This window comes from Zosterops lateralis (genome assembly GCF_965231275.1).
Source record: "Zosterops lateralis genome assembly, chromosome: 31".
Lineage (NCBI taxonomy): Eukaryota > Metazoa > Chordata > Aves > Passeriformes > Zosteropidae > Zosterops > Zosterops lateralis.
Window position 1 is genome coordinate 1258779 of NC_139791.1, and position 11359 is coordinate 1270137.

Below are 11359 nucleotides of genomic sequence, written 5' to 3' on the forward strand. Positions count from 1 at the left end.
GGGTGCACTGGGTACCTGCGAAGTGTGTTTGTCCTGACCTGTGACCGCAAAGGCAGAATCCGGCTGATGGGCAAACTGGAGACCGTGACCAAAATGAAAGTCATCAAGTGGATGAGCCATCGAGTGATGACTCAGATGCAGACGAAGCGAGTGATCACTCCAATGGTCCCTCCACAAACAGAGATTGAACATTGTTCATTTTGCTTTTTTTTAAAGGAAAAAGAATGAGACGTCACCCTGATCTTTTTCAGCCTTCTGATGTTTGCATTTTTGTTAGTGGAGTTTCTCATGGACTTTTAGGTAAACAAAGTGATTGTTTAACATTCCTTTCTTGATGGACTTCTAATTTGACCAGTGGAGTCAGAGGGGTGGCCACCCTGTTTGTCCAGTCCCTGGCCATTGTCAAAAATCTGTATAAACCCAAATAAAAAATAAACCACTGTTGCTTTTTGCTCTGACACTGGCTGCCTGACTGTCCTTCATTTTGTTTCTGTCTAGTGACACAAACCCCCCTTGTACTGTGTTGTCATCAGGAGTATGTTGGTAACTACTCCTTAGACCTCAGGGCCAGCAATGTTGCAATTACAAAAGAGTGCAAAAACTAACCAACTAACTGCTGGTATTGTTTTATTTTAACCAAATTAACTTATGTGACATGCAATTGGCAAAATAACCAGGCGAATCGGTCAGGTCTGAAAGGACTTATACACAAATATAAGATAGACGCTCTAGCAAAGCCCATATTGAGTACAGTGGTTACATCCCAAAGGGTGGAAGAGACTAAGAGCACTCCTAGCCAATATGATATTGAATGGCCTTGGTCCCAAGCTTTCATTCATTCTACTGGATACATGGGAAAGTAGAGTGATGTGAAGGATTTAAACCAATCAACTGTTGTCATGCATGAAAATCAGATATACACTAGGCAGGAATGGGAAAAACCAAAAACATGGTGGCTTCAAGGGTAATAGGGGAAGAAATTAGAATAGGATGTCAAATTATTAATGGAACTACCCACAGAAAGGCAATTTTAATCAGCATTTTGACTAATCAGAAAAATAAGCATGAAAAGTTTGTACGCACCCAAGTGTATGGTATTGCTGGCGTAACTTTACATTAGTACAAACCGTGGAGGTGGTTTGTCTTTGGACCTATAATACTGAAGGTCTTTCTTTTAAGTTTAAAATAAATGCCATAGCCCACCCTGGTTACAGTCAGTACCATCACTCAAGCTCAACTACCGCTTATGCTGAGCCCGAGAATTTTTGAAATTGGACATATATATTCAGGAAAACAGGCCAACAACTATGGTTAAATCTGGCATGGTCTATTAAAAAAAGTCAAACTGCCGATGCAAAATAATGTTTCAGAGATTCAGCCAGCTTGTTTGTCTTTTCTGCAAACTTCCTTCAAGGGGTGCAAAAGTGGAGCCTTTCTAAAAAATAATTCCAAGAGACATTACTGGTGTTTTGGGAACAGGATTGGGAATTCTGAATATTATTGATTCAGAAGTACTAATGAATAATTTGGTTGCCACCACTAGAGATTTGACCAAATTACAGCAAATACTGCAGTTGTCCTTATTGGCTTTGGGAATCCATCAGTGGCTGTTATCAAACATATTACCAAACTGGGAAAAGATAAATATGAATGACCACAAATTGATCATTGACGCACTTGGTGTTGCTCAAAGCAAGATTTCCTTGGCTTTCAGATGCATCCAGCCTCTGATGCAGTCAGTTGCTGCCTCAATTATAAGAGAGGGTGAAGAAGGCATTTTTCCTACTGCAATTCGGAAAATAATTTGGGACAGTGCCACTGATCTTGAAAGAGAATTTCAATCCTGGTGGAACTTAGTGAATTTTACTTACAGCCCCATTACAAACACAGCCACAGCTTTTGTGTTAACCATACGTATTGCTTCAGTATATTGGATATTCCCTATCATTGCATTAGGATTGAACCATGAGGGAGCTATTCTCCATCCTTTTGGGCACAGAGAATGGGCCCGTCAAATTGGTGAGACATGGCAAAGTGTTAATTTAGAATCTTGTGTTGCTTGGGAACAACAAGGGTTTATCTGTGAAAGTAATGCAACTATAGCTCAAGAAATTTGTTTGGACACAGAATAAAATATCTGTCATTTTGAAGTTCATCCTAACGAGAATCCTGAAACAGTGCTTGTGTATATAGGCAATGGGTGTGCATGCTTGAGAACTGCTTGTGATGTTGTATTTGTAGAAAATGTAGTAGTGGATTCTAAAAATCCTTCAAATTTTTGTGTGGGTAAATTTTCAACACAGTGTAAAAGAAATTGATCGTGTTTTGGAAAGGGTAAGAAAAGATGTCAAACACAGATGGTGGGATACACTTTTGGGTGGTCACCTACTGCCACAGGTGTCCTGAACAAATTGTGTCATCCTATTGTTGTTCTTGTGAATTTAGTTTTGATTGGTTTTATCAGCAATCCTATACATTACGAATTGGAGAATGATGAAACGGTTAACACAATTGACATCTATAATGAATGCACAAAATTTGGTCAATATCCCCTCCCCTGTGGACATCCCTAAGGCAATTGGGATGAACACAAGATGAACTACATGAGTAAGCCAGAATGATGGATGGTAAAATGGATTATATTAAAGTAAGAGGAAAAATTTTGATAAGAAATTTGAATATATATATTGAATTGATTTTTGTTTTGATTGATTATTTGGTTTTAATTGTTTATTGTTTCCTATTTTTTTTTTTTTCATTTCTTTCCTCTCTTTGAATTTTTTGCTCTATCTGTTTTCTGGGATATGTTACCAACATTGAACTTTGAAACAACACTACAGAGTCTTGTTGATGGAGTTCTCTTGATGACAACCGTGAGTCACAGGGTGGTGTAAGAGACGGTCCGAAGATCCCTCATCTGCCTCATGACCGTCGTCAAGGACAGAGACTGAAACCCCAAGGACAGAGACTGAAGCCCCTAAAACCCCAACACAGGAGTTCTGGCCTGGCTGAGGTGGGATGTCTGCCACGTGCTGCCTGCAGGTGTGTTTGCTGGAGCAAAACCTGGCAGGCATTCCCATTGGAACCTGAGCAATGGGCAAGTCATTGTGGACTGATTGTGCCTGCTGCTGGACTGGTCTGTTCGGTCCTTGTTCTCATTCTCTCAAAACAAACTTGCATCGATCTCCTCACCTTATGGCCAACTGCCTTTCGCTTTGGAAAAAACCATTAAATACAGTCACTAGGTTAAACAAAATCAAAGATTGCTGCTACAGAGGACAACAGATCTATTGGCAAATGGCTACGAGGACTTCACCTCATCTGGTGGTAGTTAATCCCCTCCCTTTCTCTCTCTCTCTCTCCCACCTGGGCCCCGGGCCAGCAGGGACAGCAGCCCAGGCAACGGCTGGGCCTGGGCCAGGCTGGCCCCGGGCCTCAGAGCAGCAAAAGCTCCTTCCCCTGCAGGCTGGGCTGGGCCTCTGACCAGGCTCCCCAGGGAATGCTCAGAGCCCCGAGGCTGCCCCAGCTCCAGGAGCCTTGGCACACCCCTGCCAGGGATGCCCAGGCCCCCAGTGCCTGGACTCCATCATCCCTCTGGCTCCCTCTCAGCTCAGCCCCTTCTGCCATTCTCACCTTTGCACAGCCCTGGCTGTCCTCTCCAGGGGCTGACAGAGCTCTGCCGCCTGCGCCAGGAGCAGGGCAGCCCCAACCTTCCAATGTTCCACTGGCTCTGGGACACCCCAGCGCTGGCAGCCCCCAACATTCCCTGCCTGGAGACGCTCCAAGGGAAGCGTCAACAGCTGCCGCCACTCACCACAACCCACCGGCCGCTGAGCAGCCCCGGCCTGGGCCCCTGAGGATTCCTCTGCACACAGCTCGGACAAGGGCCCTTTGCCTTCCCCCAGCCTGCACCAGGCAAGGGTCACATACACTTACACAGCTCTGCCCACAGCTGACAGGAAAAGTTAATATTCCAGACGGCTCAAATAACGACGGGTAAAATCCAGTTTCTTCGGAGGGCATTATAGCAAAAAGTTTATTGAAAGATGGACTCTTTTATACAGTGTTTTAGTACAATGAATATGATTGGTCATTTGGAAAATCACCTCTCAATTCTTTCTTACAAGTAAACCACAAAGTAGAAAAACACCAGGTGTCAGGAAAAAGGATATCTACAAGGATTGTTAGGATTCCTTCTTATGATTTCCCAGGCCAGAGTGAAACACAGCCTTAAGCGACTGTCTGAAGCCTAAAAATCTATTTTCTGACCACTGTCATTTCCCATACAAGACATTGCTGCCCAAGGGAGAAGTTGCTCTGAAAGTTCCTCCTGTGGATGCTCATGTACCCAAGAGTTGGGCACTGAAGAGCAGCACAACAATGGGCAGGGGGATGGGGCTGCCAGGATTAAAGTGTCTCAGGTGGGTCTGGACTGGCCACACAAGGCTGAGTTATTTCTGTCTCGATGGGCCTAGGACACCTCAGGTGATCAGGGCAGAGATGCAACCTCCAGATGGGCTGGTGAGCAAGGGGTGGATTGAACCATGGACACCATCTCCAGGTTATCCCTGAGTGTGAAATGTGGGCTGAGATCAAGCAGGGCCAGGCAGGGAAAGCCCCTGTGGTGTGGAGTATGATAGTGGGATTATAAATCTGGGGAGACACATGGTCTTTGTAGGAGGGGAGTAGTAAATTGGAGAGCACCATTCCTAACCCACAACAGCCCTGTCAGAGCCAGCCCTGTCCCTGCACTGCCCCAGCTCTGCTGCCCCACAGCTGCTGGATCAGGAAGGGCAGAGCCATGGGGGAGGGAAATGCACAGGGACTCCTCCTGGGAGGGACCTTGGGAGGTTTCCAGGCCAGGCCAAAGCACAGTCAGTGGAGAAAGGGACACAGGGAGGGGCTGTTTGTGTGCTCTGCCATGGCAGGATGAGAGGCAGAGCTGCACAGACACCCAGACCATGTGGATCCCTGCAGGAGCTGATCTCCCACAGCAGCTCCCAGGCCTCTGCTGCTCTCTGGCTGCTCTGGTTTGATGTTCCCTGGTGGTCACAGCCAGCCCCACACACACCAGTGCTGTGTGCACACACACCAGTCTCACCAGTGCCTGGGCCCCCAAAGGACACAGGAGCTGATGGTTTGTGGTCTCCACTCCAGTATCTGGCACTGGGACATCCCTCGGTACGCAGAGCAGAGAGAGCTGCCTTGTCCCAGACAGTTCTTGGCAATGGAGGGTTTAGGAAAATGCCACAGGCTGTGGGGATCAGCTGTGGGGCATGGCCAGGGATGGGCACTGAGCATCACCTCTCAGCAAACCACCTTGATCCCCCATCCTCTCCCTTCCTGGGGTCCTTTCTTAGACATCCCATGGGAAATATTGCACATTCCCCAAATGGCCTTTGTGGATTTCCATCAAGAATCTCAGACCCCGATGCAGAACCCCCCATGCTCAGCTGTCAAGGTCATGCTGGAAATCTCTGCCAATGACACCCTTGGTGAGACCTTCATGAGGAGGTATCAGAACTTTCCTCAAATTAATTTTTATTGTGTCTTTTCAAAATTAGGACGGCTCTAAAATATCGTGTACAGCAGCCCCCTTATTGTGGGAAGGCACAACTACCACTGCAACTGATGGTCAAAGCTCCTGACCTTCAAAACCTTTTGGAATGTGCCATTGGAATTTGTGGACAACTTTATTCCATCTTTTAAGCCTCATCCTAAAATATTTCTTTCTTATATCAAATTTGAATTTATGCTTAACCATTTTTAAGGCTATGCTCCTTCCTCTGTCACTACAGGCCTGTAAAATGTTTCAATTTTTCATGGACTATGACCACAATGTTTTAATCTGAAAAGACCTTGCAAGGACCCAAAAAGCCCCCAAGATGGGATCTGGAGGCCTCAATCAAATGACCCATAGAGACTGAGGGAGTGAAGACTGAGGACAAAATAGGAGTAGCCTGAGAGGGCCTGAAGGGTGGATTCAGAGATGGTGGAGCTCTTTTTCATTGTATGAAACAGCCTGAGAAAGAAATATTGCCACACACATCACCTGGGCAGGTCCAGACAGGACACAAGAAGAGAGGAATTTCTCTCCCAGGGCAGGGCATCATTAATACAGGGCTGAGGTCCAACATGGGATAACTCCCAACTCCTATCTTGTGTTGACACATGATTCTACAAGTGTATCACTTATATACTGATGGTAAATGCATATTATATTTTACCCATTTCAATAAAACAAACTTTCAAGATTCAGTCCCTGTTTTTTCTATCACTGCACTCTCGAGCCAGATGACTTCACTTGTCTTCCAGCCATCCTTACTGAGACAGCAGGCCCTGCATGAGTTGTCCCTGTGCTTCAATTTCACAGGGAGGGTAAAAATGGAATCAAACATTTTGGAATCAGGGCTTTGAAGAGACAGGCAAGACTCAGAGTTGTCAGCAAAGGAAGGGCCCAGCCAGGTGGGGCAGCCGGGGGATGACGACAGCCTGCAGGGACAGAGGCGCAGGGCATGGACACCGTAGGACAGCCTGGGCTGCACAGGGCACAGGGATGGGCAGCAGCTGCAAGGCCCTGACACAGCCAACTCCTGCAGCACTTGGGCCATGGCTGCTGGGCCTGGGCCTGAGCCATGAGCAGGAGACAAGTGACCCTTGCAGCCCTGGGGCCTCATTGCCTCCTTGGCCCTGCTCAGCAGCCTGGCAGGGGCCGCCCCATGGTCCTGCCCTTGGCGTTGCACATCCCCACATCCCAGTGGCCTGGGAAGAGCCCTGAGCACTGAGGGAGGGACAGGATGTGCCTTGGCAGGGGCTGGGGCTCAGGCCTTGGCCCTTGGCATTCCTGAAACACATCCAGGTTTGCTCAGCATCTGAGACTCCTTTGCCTTGTTTGACCCCACCTGTCATCACTGCCTGCAGTGTTCGGCTCTCACTGAAATCTGGGGACACTTTCTTAGTCACATCCTTCACAGTGACCCATTAAAACTTCAAGAAACTTCAGAGTTTCGATCTGATTTTGAGTCAGTGAAAAGCTTTTAAAGACCCTTTCAGGGACTGAATGATGTAAACAACACCAAAGCCCCTTGAGGCTCATTAAAGTCCTTGCGCTGTGTCTGTGCTGCTGAGCTGGGCCGGGCTCCTGGCACAGAGGCACCTCTTGGAAACCAAGAAGAGCTTCAAAAAGACATTTCTGCTGAGGAGCAACTCCTCTCGCAGCCCAGCAGGGCTGAGGGCACTGCCTGCAGGCACCTGAGAACAGTGAAGCAGACAGACACTTAACACAGCTGCAAGGAAAATTCTGGGATTACTCACAGAGAAATCTTCAAACCTTTTGAAAATTCTGAGCTTCTTCATGGAGAAATCTTCTGACACAGTCAGTCCCTGGCTGCAGGGATCTCCTAAAGCTGACCCAGGACAGGACTGACAGCACTGTAAGGATGGCTCTGCTGCCCTTTCTGCTTTGGGGGAGGATGTGCTCCAGAGCGGGGCTGCCCTGGGCACCGTCAGAAGGACAGGGCAGGACGGCTCCTGCTGCCAGGGACGACTGCAGGGGCTGAGGCTGGGGCTGCAGCCAGGGCTGCCCAGGGCTGTGGTGCAGAGCAGGTGCTGCAGCCCTGAGGGCTCTTGGCCAGGCCAGGGGATGTGCCACCTGCCAGGGGCAGCTCTCAGCCTGCCTGGGAGCTCCCCATGGATGGTGGAGGGGAGCTGTGGGTGCAAGGAGTGACTCCTGCCAGGGCACGTCCTGCTGCTGTGGAGAGGGTGCTGTGTGGGCCAGGGCTGCTCACAGCTCCAGCTCATGCCCAGGTGATTTCTGAGGAAACTTCTCATGAGCACATTCAGGTCATGAGTTTCCTGCTTAAGTCTCTGTTTTCCTCCATCTGTGCTCCCATTTTTCCCATGCTCAGCTTGGTGGCAATGGAAACTCAACTGTGCAGGGCAGAGCAGGGGCTGAGACTCTTAAACCATCCTGGTTTAAGGATTCCTGGTAACCTCAGCAAGTGCCTCCACCTCCCCAGCCTCCAGATCCATGCAGCATCACCTTTCCATGGTGCCCAGGCCTGGGGGAGCTGTTCTTTAATCCCTGCAGCCGCGAGCAGCTGCAGGGCAGAGCTGGCCCAGGGGCTGGGCTGGGCTCTGGCAGCACTGGCAGGGAAGGAGCCCGGGCCCACAGGAACAGCTCGGGCTGGGACAGCTCCAGCAGCAGAGCCGTGGGCAGGGAGGGAGGGAGGCAGTGCTGAGGGAAGTCCTGCTGCAGGGGACATGTGGCACCTGCCAGCCCTGCCCTGCAGGGCACACACTGCCCTGAGCAGCACAGCTCCTGTGTCCCCTCCCAGCCAGCACAGCCCTCAGCCCGGGGGCTTGGGGCCCTCAGTCCCCTCCTGGGCTGGCAGAGCAGCCCCAGAGATGAAGGGCATCTCTCCTGCCATGTGCCCATTCCCTGCTGACCAGGGCCTCAGGGCCACTGTCCTGCACTGCTGCTGCCTGGCAGGGGCTGTGCAGGGCTGGGCAGGGAAAGGCTTTTCCTCAGGGCCTGCCTCTCTCTCTCCTTGCCTTGCCCAGGTGCTCCTGGCATTGCTGATGGGCTCTCTGGGAATGGCAGTTCCAGCTGCAGGCTCAGGCCCAGCCCTTCGGCTCCTCCTGTGCAGGCTGAGCACAGCAATGGGGTGTCCCAGCTCCCTCTGCCCCGGGGAGATCTGGGCAGGGCAGGCTGGCAGGCTGGGAATGAGCTTACTCTCCTCCAGCATTGCCATGGACAAGACCCTTGGTTGTCTTGGGCATGCCATCCAAGCTGGGAGCTGCTTCCAGTGGACGCTGGGGGACATGAGTTTCCTGGGCCAGCAGCAGGGTGGAGACTCTGAGAAAGGCTGAGCCAGTTTACTCTGCTGTGGGTCCCTCTGCTCTCAGCTGTGTCAGGCTGATTTTCAGGGGAACACAGTGACTGCCCTTGATCTAAAAAAGGAGCAGCTGGGGAAAGATGAGGTGACCCTTCACTAAGTTCCAGTCAATGCTCTTGCATTGCACAGTTCCCTCTGATCTGCCTGGGAACAGCAGGAAAGCCTCTCAAAGTTGCTTTGGCCATCACTGTTCCTTAGCCCTGGGACAGGAGATGTTGCTAAGCTCCTCTGCTTCAGGACAGTTTGGTTGGAAAAAGTCCAACACCAGGTCTGGCCTCTGTCCCTGTTCCCATGACCCCACTGCTGCAGAGCAGAGCTGATCCCTCAGTGTCCATGGGCAGAGCCCCTGCTCATAACACCATCAGGACCAGATCCCAGCAGAGCTCCAGAAACAGAGCTGAAGGAAGGGCTCTGAGAAAAGGAAAACTGGGGGGCACAGACTGGCAGAGGCTGGACTGGGAGAAAGGGCTTGGATTGCTCAGGAAAGCCGCCCCTGACCTGTCACTGTCTCTTCCTTGAACAGGTCCCCATGTCCAGAGACAGCAAATGTCCAACAGCAGCTCCATCAGCCACTTCCTCCTGCTGCCATTGGCAGACACGAGGCAGCTGCAGCTCCTGCACTTCTGCCTCTTCCTGGGCATCTCCCTGGCTGCCCTCCTGGGTAATGGCCTCGTCATCAGCGCCGTGGCCTGCAGCCATCACCTGCACAGCCCCATGTTCTTCTTCCTGCTCCACCTGGCCCTCACTGACCTGGGCTCCATCCTCACCACTGTCCCCAAAGCCATGCACAATTCCCTCTGGGACACCAGGAACATCTCCTTTGAAGGATGTGCTGCTCAGGTGTTTTACTTACTGTTCTTCCGAGGAGCACAGTATTATCTTCTGACCATCATGTGCTACGACCGCTACGTGTCCATCTGCAAACCTCTGCACTATGGGACCCTCCTGGGCAGCAGAGCTTGTGCCCACATGGCAGCAGCTGCCTGGGCCAGTGCCTTTCTCAATGCTCTGCTGCTGACAGCCAATACATTTTCCCTGCCCCTGTGCCATGGCAATGCCCTGGGCCAGTTCTTCTGTGAAATCCCACAGATTATCAAGCTTTCCTGCCCCAAATCCTACCTCAGGGAACTTGGGTTTCTTGCTGTTAGTGCCTTTTTATCATTTGGCTGTTTTGTGTTCATTGTTTTCTCCTATGTGCAGATCTTCAGGGCTGTGCTAAGGATTCCCTCTGAGCAGGGACAGCACAAAGCCTTTTCCACCTGCCTCCCTCACCTGGCCGTGGTCTCCCTGTTCCTCAGCACTGGCACATTTGCCTACCTGAAGCCCCTGTCCATCTCTTCCCCATCCCTGGATCTGGCCCTGTCAGTTCTGTACTCGGTGGTGCCTCCAGCCCTGAACCCCCTGATCTACAGCCTGAGGAACCAGGAGCTCAAGGCTGCAGTGTGGACACTGATAACTGGACTATTTCAGAAACATTAAACTGCTGGCTGGTTTCTGTAAATCACTTGTAATAAAATCCATCTTTGATATTTCTTGGCTTGGTTGTGGTTTTTTTTTTTTTTTTTTTTTTTTTTTTTTTTTTTTTTTTTTTTATTTGTTTTTTAACATTGTCCAAATAGAAAGGCCATTGTTTGTGCCCTGTCTCGTTTGTTTCTCTCCACATTTTCTGGTGGTCAAAGACTGTGTTAATGAGGAGCTGCGCCCTCAGTGGCTCTAAATGTATTAAAGAAAGTCCCAGCAAAGTTTTCACTGGAGATCCCCCTTCTGTTCTATGCTGTGCAGCTGCAGCAGCAATGTCTGTGTGCAGAGCTGGGGGCAGATCAGGGGTGGCACAGCAGCTCTGCTCCTGCTGGCCACGCCATTCCTGAACCAGGCCAGGGGCCATTGGCCTTCTTGGCCACCTGGGCACACTGCTGCCTCATGTCCAGCCTCCTGTCCAGCACTGCCCCAGGGCCCTTTCTGCCTGGCCACTGTTCACCCACACTGTGCCCAGCCTGTAGCACTGCAGGGGTTGTGGCCAAAGGGCAGGACCCGGCCCTTGGCCTTGTTCAACCTCCCATGGTTGGATTTGGGCCCTGGATCCAGCCTGTCCAGGGCCCTGTGCACAGCCCTCCTACCCTCCAGCACATCCACACTCACACCCAGCTTGGTGTCACCTGCAAATCTGCTGATGGTGGACTCAATCCCCTCATCCAGACCATCAATGCAGATCTTGAAATCCACACTGGCTGGCTCTGATCCCTGGGCCATCCTGTGGGTGCCCTGTGATGGCACTCAAGGTGATCTGTTCCATAACCTCTCCAGGCACCCAGGTCAGGCTGACAGGCCTGGAGTTCCCCAGATCCTCCTTCCAGCCCTTCTTGGGGATGGGCTCCCATTGGCCCCTCCAGTCCTCTGGGACCTCCCTGGGGAGCCAGGACTGATGAGAAATGCTGGAGAGCAGCTTGGGGAGCTCATTCACC

The 11359-nt window shown here is 50.8% G+C and overlaps 1 protein-coding gene across 1 annotated transcript; it reads left to right on the top strand.

Moving 5' to 3' along the window:
- Positions 1-9443: 9443 nt before the first annotated feature.
- On the top strand, positions 9444-10376 carry LOC310920618 (olfactory receptor 14A16-like; the record flags this gene model as incomplete). The annotated part of the gene is made up of 1 exon (XM_083880682.1): positions 9444-10376. One exon carries the CDS (start codon positions 9444-9446, stop codon positions 10374-10376), a length of 933 nt encoding a protein of 310 aa, XP_083736808.1.
- Between the last annotated feature and the right edge of the window lie 983 nt (positions 10377-11359).